General features: G+C 64.3%; 1 protein-coding gene across 14 annotated transcripts in view; it reads left to right on the plus strand.

Annotated features, from left to right (window-relative positions):
* LOC101643659 (plectin) overlaps positions 1 to 15,599 on the plus strand; it is a 52,557-nt gene extending 36,958 nt beyond the window's left edge. For all 14 annotated transcript variants that reach the window (XM_045296974.1, XM_045297348.1, XM_004697362.2 and 11 more), the window contains 13 exons: positions 497 to 649; positions 730 to 884; positions 965 to 1,091; positions 1,213 to 1,396; positions 1,487 to 1,644; positions 1,967 to 2,145; positions 3,065 to 3,203; positions 3,276 to 3,632; positions 3,710 to 3,793; positions 3,926 to 4,030; positions 4,110 to 4,208; positions 4,890 to 8,270; positions 8,402 to 15,599. In XM_045296974.1, coding sequence (XP_045152909.1) covers positions 497 to 649; positions 730 to 884; positions 965 to 1,091; positions 1,213 to 1,396; positions 1,487 to 1,644; positions 1,967 to 2,145; positions 3,065 to 3,203; positions 3,276 to 3,632; positions 3,710 to 3,793; positions 3,926 to 4,030; positions 4,110 to 4,208; positions 4,890 to 8,270; positions 8,402 to 14,623 — 11,343 coding nt within the window. In that variant the 3' untranslated portion in view covers positions 14,624 to 15,599. The remainder of the gene's footprint in view (positions 1 to 496; positions 650 to 729; positions 885 to 964; positions 1,092 to 1,212; positions 1,397 to 1,486; positions 1,645 to 1,966; positions 2,146 to 3,064; positions 3,204 to 3,275; positions 3,633 to 3,709; positions 3,794 to 3,925; positions 4,031 to 4,109; positions 4,209 to 4,889; positions 8,271 to 8,401) is intronic.
* The last annotated feature ends 4,258 nt before the right edge of the window (positions 15,600 to 19,857 follow it).

The raw sequence follows: 19,857 nt of genomic DNA on the forward strand, positions 1-19,857 counted from the left end.
GGGTTGGGGGGGGTGGAGTAGATGCGGGTCATGGCAGGAATGAGGTGGGTATGAGGCCTGAGGTCCAAACGGGGTGTAGGAGTGGTAGGTCCTTGGTGGTAGCATCGTGGACAGAGGGCAGCCCTTCTAGCCCACTGGTCTTTGGGAGCTTCTGTGGGGTGCTGGGGCACTGTGGTGGCCAGCATGCTCTGGTGGGAGGGCTGAGAGTGGGGCCAAGCTGTGCTCTGGGGAGGGGGGAGGGGGCTGGAGGCTAACTGAGCAGCTCCCTGAGGGGGTCAGGAGGTGGGGACTCGGAAATCAGGAAGGGGGGGAGGGTGTGGTCAGTTTTGTGGGCTTTGGTTAGTGGATCTGCCACAGCCTACCTTCCCTATAGTCTCAGCACCCTTGAGGGAGTGGGGACACTGCAGGTCCACAGGGTTGGGACAGGAGAGACTTGTCCTCAGCCCTGCCACCCCGATTTGGGGCTCACTTGGCCTGACCTCTCCCCCGGCCCCAGGATGAGAAGGAGCAGTTAAACGAGTACAAGGGCCATCTCTCGGGCCTGGCCAAGAGGGCCAAGGCCATTGTGCAGTTGAAGCCCCGTCACCCTGCCTACCCGCTGCGGGGCCGCCTGCCGCTGCTGGCCGTGTGCGACTATAAGCAGGTGGAGGTGAGTGGGCTGGCCTGTGGGGCGGGCGGGGTGGGGCAGGGGCACAGACGCCGTGAGGCTGACCTGGCCCCTGCCCACAGGTGACCGTGCACAAGGGGGACGAGTGCCAGCTGCTGGGGTGTGCGCAGCCGTCCCACTGGGAGGTGCTCAGCAGTGCAGGCAGCAAGGCCGCCGTGCCTGCCGTCTGCTTTCTCGTGCCCCCTCCCAACCAGGAGGCCCAGGAAGCTGTCACCAGGTGAGTGCCGGGCTCCGCTGCACAGGGCGGGGTGGCGGGCCAGTGCCTGAAGCCCCGCTGACCATGCCCCCGACCGCCAGGCTGGAGGCCCAGCACCAAGCCCTGGTCGAGCGCTGGCACCAGCTGCACGTGGACCTCAGGAGCCTCCTGGCTTGGCAGAGCCTCAGCCGGGACGTGCAGCTCATCCGCTCTTGGTCGCTGGTCACGGTACGCTGGCCTCAATGGGTGGGCCTAGGGTGCTGAGGGGAACAGGGTCCTGGGGTGGCACGGGCAGGCCAGGGAGCAAGGTACTCCTGGCCTTGTGTGCTCAGCGCCCTGCTGCCCGCAGTTCCGCACCTTGAAGCCCGAGGAGTCTCGCCAAGCCCTGCGCAGCCTGGAGTTGCACTACCAGGCTTTCCTGCGGGACAGCCAGGACGCCGGCAGCTTTGGGCCTGAGGACCGGCTGCAGGCTGAGAGGGAGTATGGCTCCTGCAGCCGCCACTACCAGCAGCTGCTGCAAAGCCTGGAGCAGGGTGCGTGCAGCGCAGGGGTGGGCAGGCGGGCAGGGCACAGGGACCTGGTGGCGGGCGGGTGTTGGGGCTTTACTGTGCCTTGTCCCCCAGGCGAGCAGGAGGAGTCACGCTGCCAGCGCTGCATCTCGGAGCTCAAGGACATCCGGCTGCAGCTGGAGGCCTGCGAGACACGCACAGTGCACCGGCTGCGGCTGCCGCTGGACAAGGAGCCGGCGCGAGAGTGCGCCCAGCGCGTGGCTGAGCAGCAGGCAGGCCCTCCCCTCATCCCGCCGACTTTCCCTGGACCCCAGTTCCTGCTCATCTATGTCATCTCCCCTCATTTCCTCATCTCTCATCACCCCTACTTCCTTTCCCCTACTCGGTTTTTCCCTTCTCTCTCCTTGTCCCCCCAATCCCTTCTCATCTGTCCCCCCACCTGCCCCCATTTCCCTCCCCTATTTCCTCCTTTCTCACCTCTGCTCCTCTCTCCCCCAGCTTTCTTCCCTCTCCCCCATTGTCCTGAACCCCCCCTGCTACCACTCGCCATGGTCGGCTGGCTCTGGTGGTCACAGGACCCTCCTCTTTCCCCAGAAAGCACAGGCTGAGGTGGAGGGGCTGGGCAAGGGCGTGACCCGACTCTCTGCTGAGGCTGAGAAGGTGTTGGCCCTGCCGGAGCCCTCGCCGGCTGCCCCCATGCTGCGCTCTGAGCTGGAGCTGACACTGGGCAAGCTGGAGCAGGTCCGCAGCCTGTCGGCCATCTACCTGGAGAAGTGAGTGCCCGGCAGGGGTCTGCGTGCAGGGGTCCAGGGGGCAGGGGGCCAGGGGGCCCAGGCTGAGGTCTGAGCATGGGAATAGGGCACCCAGACCAGGGTCTGAGCATGGAGGCAGGGGGCACAGGCTGGGATCTGAATATTGGAGTAGAGGGTGTCCCCAGACTGGGGTTCTCAGTATGAGGAGGGGTGCCAGGCAGGAGTCTGAGCACAGGGGCAGGGGATGCAGAGGCCCGTGGTCTGTGTGCATGGAGGGGACCCAAGACTTGAAGTGTGGAGCCTGGGTGGTGGCTGAGGGCAGACTGAGCAGCAGGGTCAGGAGTGGGTGGGGGCCAGAGAGGGGTCTGTGCCCCTTGGAGTTCCTGACTGTCAAAGGGGGTGCCAGGGAGAGGCCTGCTCAGCCTTGGGCAGCGCTGGGCGGGCCATGGGGTGCAGGCTGGCAGGCAGTCTTCTGCCTCGCAACCCTGGCACAGCACCCTACCCCTCTCGCTGCCTCTGAGCTTCAGTTCAGAACACAGGTGGTACATGGCCGGCCAGTGATCAATTCACTAAGCTGTCAGCACCCCCAGGCTCTCGCCTCCCTCAGGGGCACTCGAGCCCGCTTCCCAACCACAGACACACTGGACCTCCCCTCGCCCCCTCTCCCTCCCCACTCCCTCCCCTCACGCATGCCAACTAGGAGAACCCTCCACAGCCACGCTTCCATGCAGGCTTGGAGGTGATAGCTGAGCCTGGGGCTGGCTGGGGCTCTGCCTGCTTCATGGGGGGCTGGGGGGCTTTAGTTCCAGTGAGTCGGAGCCCTCTCTGTCTCCTGGGCCTGTGACTTGCAGTCTGGGCAGCCGGAGCTGGGCCTTTAGGCCGCACTGTAGGTTGTGGCGCCGGGATTGGGATCTGGCTCTGAGCCCGCTCCCCCCCACAGGCTCAAGACCATCAGCCTGGTGATCCGCAGCACGCAGGGGGCCGAGGAGGTGCTGCGGGCCCATGAGGAGCAGCTCAAGGAGGCACAGGCGGTACCCGCCACCCTCCCGGAGCTGGAGGCCACCAAGACTGCCCTGAAGGTCAGTGGGCTGGGCTGGCAGCTGGGCAGGAGGCGGCGGCTGTGTGGGCCGTGCTGAAACGCTTCCCCCCAGGAGCTGCGGGCCCGTGCGGAGGCGCAGAGGCCTGTGTTCGACGGCCTGCGAGAGGAGCTCCGGGCGGCACAGGAGGTGGGTGAGCGGCTGCAGCAGAGGCACGGCGAGCGAGACGTGGAGGTGGACCGCTGGCGGGAGCGGACCTCGCAGCTGCTGGAGCGCTGGCAGGCGGTGCTGGCTCAGGCCGATGGCCGTCAGCGGGAGCTGGAGCAGCTGGGCCGGCAGCTGCGCTACTACCGCGAGAGCGCCGGCCCTCTGGGCGCCTGGCTGCAGGATGCGAAGGAGCGGCAGGAGCAGATCCAGGCGGTGCCGCTGGCCAGCAGCCAGGTGGTGCAGGAGCAGCTGCGGCAGGAGAAGGTGTGCGGGCCGGGCGAGGGAGGGGATGGGCCGGGGTGGGGGCAGTGCCCCTGCAGCTGCTGACCCCTTGCTCCTAGGCACTGCTGGAGGAGATTGAGCGCCATGGGGAGAAGGTGGACGAGTGCCAGAAGTTCGCCAAGCAGTACATCAATGCCATCAAGGTGGGCATGCCAGCAAGGCAGAGGGTGGACATGTGCACGGGGCAGCCCCGGGCACTGCCCACAGCAGGAGGTGGGTTGCATACACGAGGCACGCTGGGCACTGCCTGGGGGTCAACTCAGCATGTCCCGTAGGACTATGAGCTTCAGCTGGTCACGTACAAGGCACAGCTGGAGCCTGTGGCCTCGCCGGCTAAGAAGCCCAAGGTCCAGTCAGGATCTGAGAGTGTCATCCAGGAGGTGAGCCTCTGCCAGAGGGCGGGCGGACGGGCGGCTCGGCAGGCGGACAGGCAGGCTGACCCAGCCTCTCTTCCCCCAGTACGTGGATCTGCGTACGCGCTACAGCGAGCTGACCACGCTCACCAGCCAGTACATCAAGTTCATCAGTGAGACCCTGCGGCGCTTGGAGGAGGAGGAGGTATGGGTGGTGGGGGAAGGAGGGGTGGGGTCTGCCTGCTCCCCACCCCAGAAGCAGCTGCCCACAGCCTGTCTCAGCACCCCCACCCCCTACCCGCACCACGCCGTGGCCCTGGCTCCCATGTCATCTCATGGCTGTATCGCTCCCTCCCCGTGGTGAAGCTTGGCTGCCGCCAGCTCTCCTGCCTAACGGCGGCGCGCTCCCCCGGTGTCCTTCTGGTGGTCCTTGGTGGTGGTCTTGGCTCAGGTACACGTCCTCTCTGGGGACTTGGTGCTGACAGCTGCACTTTGGAGAAGATTGTGTGTGGGGTCTGGGGCGAGGTGTCCAGGTGTGTTTGGCAGTTGGGTGGCCCTGCCGTGTGGCCTGATGTGGCCCCTTTCAGCTTGTGGGGACCTCCTCTGAGCTGGCTCAGCCTGTGCTGCTGGGAGCCAGGCCAGCAGGTGTCCACTGGGGCTCCGGGGCGCTCAAAGCGCCAGCTCGCAGGCTCTGCGGACCTACTGCTTTGCTCTTTCTCTCTCTGTTCTCCGGGGTCTCTCTCCCCAGGCTGCTCGCAGCCCTGAGCCCAGGGCGGGTGCACGTGTCCTGCTCTGGCTGCCCCAAGGGAGCTCTGGCCGAGCTGGGAGAGTGGGCTGCTCGCTCACGACTCTCTCTGCTCTCTCCTTCTCTCTGCCGCGGCCACAGCGGTTGGCTGAGCAGCAGCGGGCAGAGGAGCGGGAGCGACTGGCCGAAGTGGAGGCTGCGTTGGAGAAGCAGCGGCAGCTGGCCGAGGCCCATGCCCAGGCCAAGGCGCAGGCGGAGCGGGAGGCCCAGGAACTGCAGCGCCGCATGCAGGAAGAGGTGGCCCGGCGGGAGGAGGCGGCGGTGGATGCGCAGCAGCAGAAGCGCAGCATCCAGGAGGAGCTGCAGCATGTGCGGCAGAGCTCTGAGGCCGAGATCCAGGCCAAGGCACAGCAGGTGGAGGCAGCCGAGCGCAGCCGGCTGCGCATAGAGGAAGAGATCCGGGTGGTGCGCCTGCAGCTGGAGAGCACCGAGCGCCAGCGTGGAGGGGCGGAGGGTGAGCTGCAGACGCTGCGCGCACGCGCTGAGGAGGCCGAGGCCCAGAAGCGGCAGGCACAGGAGGAGGCCGAGCGGCTGCGGCGGCAGGTGCAGGACGAGAGCCAGCGCAAGCGGCAGGCCGAGGCAGAGCTGGCCCTGCGTGTGAAGGCCGAGGCGGAGGCTGCGCGGGAGAAGCAGCGTGCTCTGAAGGCGCTGGAGGAGCTGCAGCTGCAGGCCGAGGAGGCGGAGCGGAGGCTGCGGCAGGCGGAGGTGGAGCGCGCGCGCCAGGTGCAGGTGGCGCTGGAGTCTGCGCAGCGCAGCGCAGAGGCGGAGCTGCAGAGCAAGCGGGCCTCCTTCGCTGAGAAGACGGCCCGGCTGGAGCGCACGCTGCAGGAGGAGCACGTGGCCGTGGCGCAACTGCGGGAAGAGGCAGAGCGGCACGCGCAGCAGCAGGCGGAAGCGGAGCGTGCCCGGGAGGAGGCCGAACGCGAGCTGGAGCGCTGGCAGCTCAAAGCCAACGAGGCGCTGCGGCTGCGGCTGCAGGCCGAGGAGGTAGCGCAGCAGAAGAGCCTGGCGCAGGCCGAGGCCGAGAAGCAGAAGGAGGAGGCGGAGCGCGAGGCGCGGCGGCGCGGCAAGGCCGAGGAGCAGGCCGTGCGGCAGCGGGAGCTGGCCGAGCAGGAGCTGGAGCGGCAGCGGCAGCTGGCCGAGGGCACGGCGCAGCAGCGCCTGGTGGCCGAGCAGGAGCTGATCCGCCTGCGGGCCGAGACCGAGCAGGGCGAGCAGCAGCGGCTGGTGCTGGAGGAGGAGCTGGCCCGGCTGCAGCGGGAGGCGGCCGCCGCTGCGCAGAAGCGCCAGGAGCTGGAGGCGGAACTGGCCAAAGTGCGTGCGGAGATGGACGTGCTGCTGTCCAGCAAGGCGCGCGCCGAGGAGGAGTCGCGCTCCACCAGCGAGAAGTCCAAGCAGAGGCTGGAGGCCGAGGCTGGCCGCTTCCGGGAGCTGGCCGAGGAGGCCGCCCGCCTGCGGGCCCTGGCTGAAGAGGCCAAGCGGCAGCGGCAGCTGGCCGAGGAGGATGCGGCCCGGCAGCGGGCGGAGGCCGAGCGTGTGCTGGCCGAGAAGCTGGCCGCCATCAGCGAGGCCACGCGGCTGAAGACGGAGGCGGAGATCGCTCTCAAGGAAAAGGAGGCGGAGAACGAGCGGCTGCGGCGCCTGGCTGAGGACGAGGCCTTTCAGCGGCGGCAGCTAGAGGAGCAGGCGGCGCAGCACAAGGCTGACATCGAGGAGCGCCTGGCGCAGTTGCGCAAGGCCTCGGAGAGCGAACTGGAGCGGCAGAAGGGGCTGGTGGAGGACACACTGCGGCAGCGGCGACAGGTGGAGCAGGAGATCCTGGCGCTGAAGGTGAGCTTTGAGAAGGCCACCGCCGGCAAGGCGGAGCTGGAGCTGGAGCTGGGCCGCATCCGCGCCAGCGCCGAGGACACGTTGCGCGGCAAAGAGCAGGTCGAGCAGGAGGCCGCGCGCCAGCGGCAACTGGCAGCCGAGGAGGAGCAACGGCGTCGCGAGGCCGAAGAGCGGGTGCAGAAGAGCCTGGCAGCGGAGGAGGAGGCTGCGCGCCAGCGCAAGACTGCGCTCGAGGAGGTGGAGCGGCTGAAGGCTAAGGTGGAGGAGGCTCGGCGCCTGCGCGAGCGCGCTGAGCAGGAGTCGGCGCGGCAGCTACAGCTGGCGCAGGAGGCCGCGCAGAAGCGGCTGCAGGCCGAGGAGAAGGCGCATGCCTTTGCCGTGAAGCAGAAGGAGCAGGAGCTGCAGCAGACGCTGCAGCAGGAGCAGAGTGTAATGGAACGCCTGCGCAGTGAGGCAGATGCTGCGCGGCGCGCGGCCGAGGAGGCTGAGGAGGCGCGGGAGCGTGCCGAGCGTGAGGTGACGCAGTCCCGGCGGCAGGTGGAGGAGGCCGAGCGACTGAAGCAGGCCGCCGAGGAGCAGGCGCAAACCCGGTCCCAGGCGCAGGCCGCTGCTGAGAAGCTGCGCAAGGAGGCGGAGCAGGAGGCGGCGCGCCGGGCGCAGGCTGAGCAGGCAGCCCTGCGACAGAAGCAGGCCGCTGACGCGGAGATGGAGAAGCACAAGAAGTTCGCAGAACAGACGCTGCGGCAGAAGGCCCAGGTGGAGCAGGAGCTGACGGCACTGCGGCTGCAGCTGGAGGAGACCGACCACCAGAAGGACATCCTGGACGAGGAGCTGCAGCGGCTGAAGGCCGAGGTGACGGAGGCGGCACGCCAGCGCAGCCAGGTGGAAGAGGAGCTCTTCTCTGTGCGCGTGCAGATGGAGGAGCTGAGCAAGCTCAAGGCACGCATCGAGGCGGAGAACCGCACCCTCGTCTTGCGCGACAAGGACAACACGCAGCGCTTCCTGGAGGAGGAGGCCGAAAAGATGAAGCAGGTGGCCGAGGAGGCTGCGCGCCTCAGCGTGGCGGCCCAGGAGGCAGCACGGCTGCGGCAGCTTGCAGAGGAGGACCTAGCGCAGCAGCGGGCCCTGGCCGAGAAGATGCTGAAGGAGAAGATGCAGGCAGTGCAAGAGGCCACTCGGCTCAAGGCCCAGGCCGAGCTGCTGCAGCAGCAGAAGGAGCTGGCGCAGGAGCAGGCACGGCGGCTGCAGGAGGACAAAGAGCAAATGGCGCAGCAGCTGGAGCAGGAGGCGCAGGGCTTCCAGCGGACGCTGGAGGCGGAGCGGCAGCGGCAGTTGGAGATGAGCTCGGAGGCGGAGCGGCTCAAGCTGCGGGTGGCAGAGATGAGCCGGGCCCAGGCCCGAGCTGAGGAGGATGCCCAGCGCTTCCGCAAGCAGGCCGAGGAGATCGGTGAGAAGCTGCACCGCACCGAGCTGGCCACGCAGGAGAAGGTGACCCTGGTGCACACGCTGGAGATCCAGCGGCAGCAGAGTGACCAGGACGCGGGGCGCCTGCGTGAGGCCATCGCCGAGCTGGAGCGGGAGAAGGAGCGCCTAAAGCAGGAGGCCAAGCTGCTGCAGCTCAAATCCCAGGAGGTACCGCCCCCGCGCACCGCGGTGGCTGCGGGCGGCTGGGCGGGGCCAGGTGGGCTGCTCTGCCCTGTGGGCAGGCAGGATGGGACGGCATGCTGCCCTGTGGGCCCTGATGGCGCCCTTTGCCTCCACAGATGCAGACGGTGCAGCAGGAGCAGCGGCTGCAGGAGACGCAGGCCCTGCAGCAGAGCTTTGTCTCCGAGAGGGACAGCCTGCTGCAGCGTGAGCGCTTCGTGGAGCAGGAGAAGGCCAAGCTGGAGCAGCTCTTCCAGGACGAGGTGGCGAAGGCGCAGCAGCTGCGTGAGGAGCAGCAGCGGCAGCAGCAACAGATGGAACAGGAGAAGCAGCAGCTGGTGGCCAGCATGGAGGAGGCGAGACGGCGGCAGCGCGAGGCCGAGGAGGGTGTGCGGCACAAGCAGGAGGAACTGCAGCACCTAGAGCAGCAGCGGCAGCAGCAGGAGCAGCTACTGGCCGAGGAGAACCGCAAGCTGCGGGAGCGGCTGCAGCGGCTGGAAGAGGAGCAGCGTGCGGCCCGCACCGAGGTGGTGACTGTTACGCAGACCACCGGCGCCAAGGCACTGCCCAACGGCAGGGACGTACCCGATGGCCTGGCCCCAGACGAGGAGCTGCAGCATGCCTTTGAGGGGCTGCGCCGGAAGGTGCCAGCACAGCAGCTGCAGGAGGCGGGCATCCTGAGCACAGAGGAGCTGCAGCGCCTGGCGCAGGGTGGCACCACTGTGGCCGAGCTCTCGCGACGTGAGGACGTGCAGCGTTACTTGCAGGGTTCCGGGAGCATCGCTGGGCTGCTGCTGAAGCCGTCAAACGAGAAGCTGAGCATCTATGCCGCGCTGCAGAGGAAGCTGCTGAGCCCTGGCACCGCGCTGGTGCTGCTCGAGGCCCAGGCCGCCTCGGGCTTCCTGCTGGACCCCGTGCGCAACCTGCGGCTGACAGTCAGCGAGGCCGTGAAAGAGGGCGTGGTGGGTCCCGAGCTGCACCACAAGCTGCTGTCCGCCGAGCGCGCCGTCACCGGCTACACCGACCCCTACACGGGCGAGCAGATCTCCCTCTTCCAGGCCATGCAGAAGGACCTGATCGTGCGCGAGCACGGCGTGCGCCTGCTGGAGGCCCAGATCGCCACGGGCGGCGTCATCGACCCCGTGCACAGCCACCGCGTGCCCGTGGAGGTGGCCTACCAGCGCGGCTACTTTGACGAGGCCATGCACCGCGTGCTGCAGGACCCCGGGGACGACACCAAGGGCTTCTTCGACCCCAACACGCACGAGAACCTGACCTACCTGCAGCTGCTGGAGCGCTGCGTGCGCGACCCCGACACCGGGCTGCGCCTCCTGCCGCTCACGGACAAGGCTGCCAAGGGCGGCGAGCTGGTCTACTCGGACTCAGAGGCGCGTGACGTGTTCGAGAAGGCCACGGTGTCCGCCCCTTTTGGTCGCTTCCAGGGCCGGACGGTGAGCATCTGGGAGATCATCAACTCCGAATACTTCACCGCTGAGCAGCGGCGTGACCTGCTGCGCCAGTTCCGGGCAGGCCGTGTCACGGTGGAGAAGATCATCAAGATCGTCATCACGGTGGTGGAGGAGCACGAGCAGCGGGGCCAGCTCTGCTTCCAGGGCCTGCGCGCCCTGGTGCCCGCCGCCGAGCTGCTGCAGAGCAGGGTCATCGGCCAAGACGTGTTCAGCCAGCTCCAGCAGGGCGAGCGCTCAGTGCAGGAGGTGGCCGAGGTGGAGGCCGTGCGGCGGGCCCTGCGGGGCACCGGCGTCATCGCGGGCGTGTGGCTGGAGGAGGCGGGGCAGCGGCTGAGCATTCACGAAGCCCTGCGGAAGGAGCTGCTACAGCCCGAGGTGGCCGTGGCCCTGCTGGAGGCCCAGGCGGGCACCGGGCACATCCTTGACCCTGCCACCAGCGCCCGGCTGACCGTGGACGAGGCAGTGCGGGCCGGCCTTGTGGGACCCGAGCTGCATGAGAAGCTGCTCTCAGCCGAGAAGGCCGTGACCGGCTACCGGGATCCCTACTCCGGCCAGAGCGTGTCCCTGTTCCAGGCCCTGAAGAAAGGCCTCCTCCCCAAGGAGCAGGGCCTGCGTCTGTTGGACGCCCAGCTATCCACCGGTGGCATCGTGGACCCCAGCAAGAGCCACCGCGTGCCCCTGGATGTGGCCTTCGCGCGGGGCCACCTGGACAAGGAGACACACAAGGCCCTGTCGCTGCCCCAGGATGACGCCAAGACCTTCTTTGACCCTGGTGCCCAGGAGCGGGTCACCTACAGCCAGCTGCAGAGCCGGTGCCGGCCAGACCAGCTCACGGGACTCAGCTTGCTGCCGCTGTCCGAGAAGGCCGCCCGCGCCCGCCAGGAGCAGCTCTACACCAACGTGCAGGCCCGCGAGGCCTTTGAGAAGGCCAGCGTCGAGGTCCCCGTGGGTGGCTTCAAGGGCCGGACGGTCAGCGTCTGGGAACTCATCAGCTCTGAGTACTTCTCGGAGGAGCAGCGCCAGGAGCTGCTGCGGCAATACCGTACGGGCAAGGTGACCGTGGAGAAGGTCATCAAGATCCTCATCACCATCATTGAGGAGACCGAGACCCAGCGCCAGGAGAGGCTGTCCTTCAGTGGCCTGCGGGCCCCGGTCCCAGCCAGCCAGCTTCTGGATGCCGGCATCCTCAGCAAGACCCAGTTCGAGCAGCTGCGGGATGGCCAGGCGTCGGTTAAGGACCTCTCTGAGGTGGACAGTGTGCGGACGCTGCTGCAGGGCAGTGGCTGCGTAGCCGGCATCTACCTGGAGGAGTCTAAGGAGAAGGTGGCCATCTATGAGGCCATGCGGCGCGGCCTGCTCCAGCCTAGCACGGCCACGCTGCTGCTCGAGGCCCAGGCGGCCACTGGCTTCCTGCTGGACCCTGTGCGCAACCAGCGGCTGTATGTCCACGAAGCGGTCAAGGCGGGCGTGGTGGGCCCCGAGCTGCACGAGAAGCTGCTGTCGGCCGAGAAGGCCGTGACCGGCTACAAAGACCCCTATTCCGGCTCCACCATCTCCCTCTTCCAGGCCATGCAGAAGGGCCTGGTTGTGCGTGAGCGTGCAGTGCGCCTGCTGGAGGCCCAGGTCGCCACGGGCGGCATCATCGACCCCGTGCACAGCCACCGCGTGCCCGTGGAGGTGGCCTACCGGCGCGGCTACTTAGACAAGGCCATGCACCATGCGCTGCGGGACACCAAGGGTTTCTTTGACCCCAACACGCGAGAGAACCTGACCTACCGGGAGCTGCTGGGCCGCTGCGTGGAGGACCCGGAGTCCGGCCTCTTCCTGCTGCCCTTGAAAGCCGCAGAAGAGCCCCCGCAGGCCGTGGAGAGCACACAGGTAGTGTACACGGAGGAGGAGACGCGGCGGGCCTTTGAGGAGACCCAGATCGAGATTCCAGGGGGCAGCCCTGGCGCGGCCTCTATGTCGCTCTGGGAGGTGATGCAGTCGGACCTGATCCCTGCGGAGCAGCGGGACCGCCTGATGGAGGACTTCCGGGCCGGGCGCGTGACCAAGGAGCGGATGATCATCATCATCATCGAGATTATCGAGAAGACGGAGATCGTGCGCCAGCAGAGCCGGGCCTCCTACGACTACGTGCGGCGCCACCTGACGGCCGAGGACCTCTACGAGGCCCACATCATCACGCTGGAGACGTACAACCTGCTCCGGGAGGGCACCAGGACCCTGCGAGAGGTGCTGGAGGCCGAGGACGCCCGGCGCTACCTCTATGGCACGGGCTGTGTGGCAGGCGTCTACCTGCCTGGCTCCCGGCAGACGCTGACCGTGTACCAGGCCCTCAAAAAGGGGCTGGTGCCGGCCGAGGTGGCCCGCCTGCTGCTGGAGGCCCAGGCGGCCACGGGCTTCATGCTGGACCCACTGAAGGGCGAGCGGCTGACAGTGGATGAGGCCGTGCGCAAGGGCCTGGTGGGGCCTGAGCTGCATGACCGACTGCTGTCAGCTGAGCGTGCTGTGACCGGCTACCGCGACCCCTACACAGAGCAGACCACCTCGCTGTTCCAGGCCATGAAGAAGGAGCTGATCCCAGCCGAGGAGGCACTGCGCCTGCTGGACGCCCAGCTGGCCACGGGTGGCATCGTGGACCCTCGGCTGGGTTTCCACCTGCCGCTGGAAGTGGCCCTCCAGCGCGGCTACCTGAACAAGGACACGTACGACCAGCTCTCGGAGCCCAGCGAGGTCCGCAGCTACGTGGACCCCTCCACGGACGAGCGGCTCAGCTACACGCAGCTGCTCAAGCGGTGCCGCCGTGACGACGAGAGCGGGCAGCTGCTGCTGCCGCTCTCTGACGCCCGCAAGCTGACCTTCCGTGGGCTGCGCAAGCAGATCACGGTGGAGGAGCTGGTGCGCTCCCAGGTGCTGGACGCGGCCATGGCGCTGCAGCTGCAGGAGGGCCTGACCTCTGTCGAGGAGGTGAGCAAGCACCTGCAGAAGTTCCTTGAGGGCACCAGCTGCATCGCTGGCGTCTTCGTCGATGCCACCAAGGAGCGGCTGTCCGTCTACCAGGCCATGAAGAAGGGCATCATCCGGCCCGGCACGGCCTTCGAGCTGCTGGAGGCCCAGGCGGCCACTGGCTACGTCATTGACCCCATCAAGGGCCTCAAGCTGACTGTGGAGGAGGCTGTGCGCATGGGCATCGTGGGCCCCGAGTTCAAGGACAAGCTGCTGTCGGCCGAGCGCGCCGTCACCGGCTACCGCGACCCCTACTCCGGGAAGCTCATCTCCCTCTTCCAGGCCATGAAGAAGGGGCTGATCCTCAAGGACCACGGCGTCCGCCTGCTGGAGGCCCAGATCGCCACGGGCGGCATCATCGACCCCGAGGAGAGCCACCGGCTGCCTGTCGAGATGGCCTACCAGCGCGGCCTCTTTGATGAGGAGATGAACGAGATCCTGACCGACCCGTCAGACGACACCAAGGGCTTCTTCGACCCGAACACCGAGGAGAACCTGACCTACCTGCAGCTGATGGAGCGCTGCGTCTCGGACCCGCAGACCGGGCTGTGCCTGCTGCCGCTCAAGGAGAAGAAGCGAGAGCGCAAGACGTCTTCCAAGTCCTCGGTGCGCAAGCGGCGCGTGGTGATCGTGGACCCCGAGACGGGCAAGGAGATGTCGGTGTACGAGGCCTACCGCAAGGGGCTCATCGACCACCAGACCTACCTGGAGCTGTCGGAGCAGGAGTGCGAGTGGGAGGAGATCACCATCTCCTCCTCGGACGGCGTGGTCAAGTCCATGATCATCGACCGGCGCTCCGGCCGCCAGTACGACATCGACGAGGCCATCTCCAAGAGCCTCATCGACCGCTCGGCGCTGGACCAGTACCGCGCCGGCACACTCTCCATCACCGAGTTCGCCGACATGCTCTCGGGTAATGCCAGCGGCTTCCGCTCCCGCTCCTCCTCGGTGGGCTCCTCTTCATCCTACCCGCTCAGCCCCGCCATCTCCCGCACCCAGCTGGCCTCCTGGTCCGACCCCACGGAGGAGACGGGCCCGGTGGCTGGCATCCTGGACACAGAGACGCTCGAGAAGGTGTCCATCACCGAGGCCATGCACCGCAACCTGGTGGACAACATCACGGGCCAGCGGCTGCTGGAGGCGCAGGCCTGCACCGGCGGCATCACCGACCCCAGCACCGGTGAGCGCCTGCCCGTCACCGAGGCCGTCAACAAGGGCCTGGTGGACAAGATCATGGTGGACCGCATCAGCCTGGCCCAGAAGGCCTTCTGCGGCTTCGAGGACCCGCGCACCAAGACCAAGATGTCGGCTGCGCAGGCGCTTAAGAAGGGCTGGCTGTACTACGAGGCCGGCCAGCGCTTCCTGGAGGTGCAGTACCTGACGGGCGGGCTCATCGAGCCGGGCGTGCCGGGCCGTGTGCCCCTGGACGACGCCCTGCAGAAGGGCACCGTGGATGCCCGCACCGCGCAGAAGCTGCGAGATGTCAGCGCCTACTCCAAGTACCTCACCTGCCCCAAGACCAAGCTCAAGATCTCCTACAAGGACGCGCTGGACCGCAGCATGGTGGAGGAGGGCACGGGGCTGCGGCTGCTGGAGGCTGCCGCCCAGTCCAGCAAGGGCTACTACAGCCCCTATAGCGTCAGCGGCTCGGGCTCCACTGCTGGCTCGCGCACCGGCTCGCGCACCGGCTCTCGGGCTGGCTCGCGGCGGGGCAGCTTTGACGCCACAGGCTCAGGCTTCTCCATGAGCTTCTCCTCCTCCTCCTACTCCTCCTCGGGCTACGGCCGCCGCTACGCGGCCGCCCCCGCTGCCGCCCCGGGGTCCTCGACTTCATTGGGTGGCCCGGAGTCAGCTGTGGCCTGACCCCCTGCCCACTCCCCCCCAGCTCTGCATGTGGCCAGGCCCCGCCCTCCTCCCGAGGCGCCTGGCCTTCCTCCCACCTGAAGGAGCCTTCCTCCAATGCGGTGCCTAACGTCTAACCAAAAAGACCAGACTAACACAGCCATGTGTCCCTGCTGCCAACGGCCTGGGCTCAGGGGCGGGGCCGGCTGGCCCCACTGACCACCGCCCCCTGGGTCCCCCCCTGCCCCTACCCGCCACTCACCACAGCCAGGTGCCTTGGAGGGCCCAGAGTTGAGCCCCCAGTCCCTCGCCCACCTCCCCAATGGGCCCCCCAATCCTCTGGGTGTTGACATCAGGGCCTGCATTTCTTCTCAGAGTGACGGCTGCCTGCTAGCGAGGGGGCCCAAGTCTGCAGTGTCTTCCAGCCTGCCCAGAGCAGCCCCGCCCCACATGGGGAGATGGCCTGCTTCTGTTCTGTCTGGGCTGGGGGCCCCATCCTCGGCTCTCCGTCAGGGCTCCCCTCCCTACCTGCTCCCTGGACCCCAGGCCTTGGCCTCAGCCCCCCTGAAAGTGCCTTCTGTGTCCTCCTCAGTCCCAGGCCCCAGTGGGGGGGAATCCCGGCTCTCAGGCCCGGCTCACGACTCTGCAGGGCTGTCCTGTCCCCAACCCCCTGAAGGAGCCCCGCCTTGGGTGCCCACCCTGAGCAGGGAACCGCTAACCTAGTGTAGCTGCAGCACCTCTGCCCAGCCCAGGGCTGCCAACTGCACTGGCCTGGGCCCCCAGCCTGGTGCCACCCACCCCCTGTCCCATGCAGGCCTGGCCTTGGTGGTCCCCATCCTGCCTCCACCCTTGGACTGAGCTTTGCATGTTCCACTAACCCGGGCAATGCCAGGGGAGGGACTGGGCTTCCAGCCCCCTCCCTAAGGGCAGAACACTAACCTGACCAGGGGCGGGGCCTTGTGGTGCCTGCCCCCCAATAAAGCAATTCCAACCTTTCTGAGAGGCTTTCCTTCTTCCTGGTGTGTGCGGTGTGTGTGTGTGTGTGTGTGTGTGTGTGTGTGTGTGTGTGTGTGTGTGTGTGTGTGTGTGTTGGAGGAGTGAGATGGGGTGGGGGCGGCCTCAGACTCAGCAAGCTGAGCTTGGTCACTGTGTACTGGCCAGGGACAGACAAGGGGTTTGGGGGAGGTTCTGCCCAGAGACGGGGTTTCAGCAGGCATGAGAAAATGAGGAGTGAGGCTGTGGGCAGCAGCCTGGGGCAGGGCCTGCGGTGCCAGCCAGGGCAGAAGCTGGACCAGGATTCCTGCACATAGGTCCTCCCTGGCGCAGGTTGTCGCCCGAGCTGGACACATGTTCTGCACTTAGATGTTGGTGTGCTTCCTGTGAGGGGAGCTTTACCCCAGTGTCAGCTGGTCATGGGCTGTGCCCCTGACCCAGCAGGTGTGTGTGAGTCCTGCTAGTCCAGGGTAGACCAGAGAGGCAAATCCAGGGAGACCCATGTGTATAAGAACGAGCTTTACATAAAAGAATAATTGTATATGAACAGCCCAGTCCAGATCAAGTCCGTAAGTCTGATATTAGCCCCTATGTCCGATACCAGTCAGTATATTCCTCTTCAGACTCACGCAACACGTGCAGTGACTGAGTGCAGGAAGATCACAGGCCAGTGGAAAGTCATGGATCCAGTGGTGGTGGAAGCATCTCTGCTGGCGTGGGTCTCCACATGGCTCCTCCAGCTCCAGGGCTCTGGCTCCATCAGTGTAGCTCCATCTGTCTTGTCGGCAGTAAGACGAAGCAGAGCCTGGGTCTGGCCTCCAGTGAGCTATTTACCTCCATAGCACCGCCAAATGAGCTTGTCAAGCTGCAACTTGATTGACAGGCTAAACCACCCCTTCACTCTTAAGAGTCTCAGGTTGACACCAGGTGATGTAACCACCGTGAGGAGGGTGGGTCACTCCCTGGCTCAGTGCATCCCTCAGGCAGCCAAGGGCACCATCTCATGAAGGACACGGTTCTGAGCTGTAGCAGCTGCGGGCAGCTGGACACGGTGAGGCCAGCACCTACCACAGCCTGCCCATGGCCTGCTCGCTTTTCACATACCATTCCTTCCCTCGACGCGGGCTCTCCGCTCTGGGACGGGCTGCAGTTTCCTCAAAAGCTGCTAAGAGGAGGTGGGTGGGATGACCCATGGCCCCCACTGTTGCTGCTGGGCCTGCGACCTCCCTTCTCCATCTGGGGAGATGGTCAGACTCCGTCCCTCAGGGAGAAGTCTATCCCCGGGCCTTAGTCGGGCTCTGGCACACTGGACAGTGCCCTCGGGGGCAGGAGTGTCCCGTGCCCTGGCCGGGCTCTGTGGCACAGGAATATTGAACGGTGCCCTGGGACATCTGGCTCCGGCTCCCCTTCCCACCCTGCGGGAGCAGCACCTCCCCCTCCTGTATCTGCTAGGAGGAGGAGCCTGGTGTGTGGACGACAACCACAGGGGTAAGGGATGGCCCAGGGTCCCCATGTGCTCTTGCTTTCTCTCTGGGGATCGCCCCCAACGCTCACAGCCCCGTGGTAAAGAGAGCCCATTAGAACTCAGCCCTGGCAAGGCCCTGGGCACAGGAGACCTGCAGGAGGTGCCCATCCCTCCAGTAGGTTCCCTGCTGCTCCCTGCTCGGGGGGGGGGGGGGGGCACCCACATGACACCCTTAGTGTGGACACAGCACCACACAACAGCCATGCGCTGAAGGTAGACAAGACAAGCACCTGGAGGAGGGGGCCCAGGACTGGGGGTCTCACCTTCACCATGCTGCCTCGGCTGCTCTTCCTTCAAGAATGTCTCTCCAGAGCCGGGCTCGCCGCTTCCGGTGGGGTGGGGTGTGTGTGGGGTGGGGTGGTATAGGGTGGTGTGTGTGTGATGGAGTGGGGGTGGTGGTCTATGGTGTGTGTGGTTTATGTGCGGTGTGTGGTGTGGAGTGGTGTGTGTGTGTGTGTGTGTGTGTGGTGTGCAGCAGTGTAGGGTGGTTACCTGCGGTGGGTGGTGTGTGTGGTGGGGGTGATCTCCACTGCTGGCTGCGGGCGGTGGGCAGTGAGGGGGCTTGTCAGCTTGGAGAGAGGGCCAGCCTGTGGTGGACCATGCTGGTCTCTCTCTGCTCCTTGGCTATGCCTTCTGCAGCCCAGGTTCCTCCCAGCAGGGCCACTCAGGTGTTCATCAATGAGGAATACAAGCTCCGCTCCCAGATGTCCACCCAGCGCTGCCCCTCCAGTCTCCGTGCTCGCTCCTGTGGCCCCTGGGCACCAGCGAGCTCTACCTGCCTGCATGTCCCTGTAGTTCTCTTCTTGAGGACCACACTGCAGCCTAACCTCCTGGCCACACACTCCTCTAGTCTCATGGGGCCTGCAGGGCCGGGTGGCCCCAGGGGAAGGGCTGTTTGCACCAGAGCCTGACTGGCTGCAGTGCCCTCCTGGGGTCCGCTCACGGCTAGCAGCCATCACTGCCGTCCAGTGAATGGATTGGTGTCATGAGCTCTAAAACCCAAGGCATCACACCAAGTACCATGCTGCTTCTTGGTGGTGAGGAAAGCAAGATTGAAAGCACTAACACCTGTCTGCCATGGTCATTGGACCCTGCAGCAAGAGACGGCTTTGATGAATGCTCTCATTGGTCACGTCTCTCCTCTCAGCAGGCTAGTTTGATCAACCCTCGCTGGCACTTGGGAATCAACCTCAAGACCAAGACTTTGATGGAGCTCATGTTGAATTGCTTGCCTTTGGCCCCTGTGGAGGCTTGGCTGGTGTGGAATTGCTGGGTTGCAGCAGATGTGTGGGGTAACTGTGTTCAGGTCAGACATGGAAGCAAATTCCCAAGAACGTCCCGGCTCCGAAGCAGCAGGCGAGCACACACTTGCGGAAACAGGAGAAAGCATCATGCGCAGCGGGCCTGGAGACGCTCCCTCCTGGTGGAGGAAGGATCCACCGATCCTCCCAAGACGAGATCACAGCCAGGGGCTCCAGTTACTGTAAGCAACTGGAGGAAAATTTAGAGATTGTGTTAATCGGAGTTGACTAAAGAAACAAATCCAGGAAGATTCTCATGTGTGTGTAAGAGAGAGCTTTATATCAAGAGCAATTGTACATTAAGAAAACATCCCAGCCCAGTCCAGATCAAGTCCGTAAGTCTGATATTAACCCATATGTCCCATACAAGTCTGGATTGTGATAAGAATGTATGAGCCCCCAACACAATGATTTAAAAAAAAAAAAGACAACATACAGAAATCAGTTGGTTTCTAGATATTAAGGATGATGATACTGAAAGGGATAATAAAAGAAAAATAGCATTTACAATAACTACACAAAAGATAAAATATTTCAAAATAAATCCTACCAGAGACACAAAAGCTTTATACAAAGAAAACCACAAAATGCCCCTTCCAGATGCCAAAAGGGACTTACACAAATGGAACAATTAAAAATCGTGAAATGTCAATATTACCAAGCATAGTTTACAATTCAATGCAATCCTGATCCAAATCCCACCATAATTTTTCAAAGAAATGGAAAAACTCATTACCAACTTCATATGGAAAAGAAAGAAACCTAGGATAAATAAGACACTATTCAAAAAATAAAAAACCAAAGGGAACCCTTTCACTCCCAGCTCTTAAAACTTACACTACAGCCATGGTACTACAGCAGCCCAGGACCGGTACACGGATAGATAGGAAGACGGATGGGTTAGAACTGAAAACCAAGGAATAAACCAAGTCCCTATAGACAGCTAATTTTTTTAAATAAATTTATTTATTTTTAATTTTAAAGCAATTCCCATCCAAATCCCACCATAACTATTCAAAGAAATGGAAAAACTAATTACCAACTCTATATGGAAAAGAAAGAAACCTAGGATAAATAAGATACTATTCAAAAAATAAAAAACCAAAGGGAACCCTTTCACTCCCAGCTCTTAAAACTTACACTACAGCCATGGCACTACAGCAGCCCAGGACCAGTACACGGATAGATAGGAAGACCAATGGGTTAGAACTGAAAACCCAGGAATAAACCAAGTCCCTATAGACAGCTAATTTTTAAAAGTAAATTTATTTATTTTTAATTTTTAAAATCATTTTATTGGGGGCTCATACAACTCTTATCACAATCCATACATACATCAATTGTGTAAAGCGCATTTGTACATTCCTTGCCACCATCATTCTCAAAACATTTGCTCTCCACTTAAGCCCCCAGCATCAGCTCCTCATTTTTGCCCC

This window comes from Echinops telfairi, unplaced genomic scaffold (genome assembly GCF_000313985.2).
Source record: "Echinops telfairi isolate 266 unplaced genomic scaffold, ASM31398v2 ScPeMD7_1;HRSCAF=3_0, whole genome shotgun sequence".
Lineage (NCBI taxonomy): Eukaryota > Metazoa > Chordata > Mammalia > Afrosoricida > Tenrecidae > Echinops > Echinops telfairi.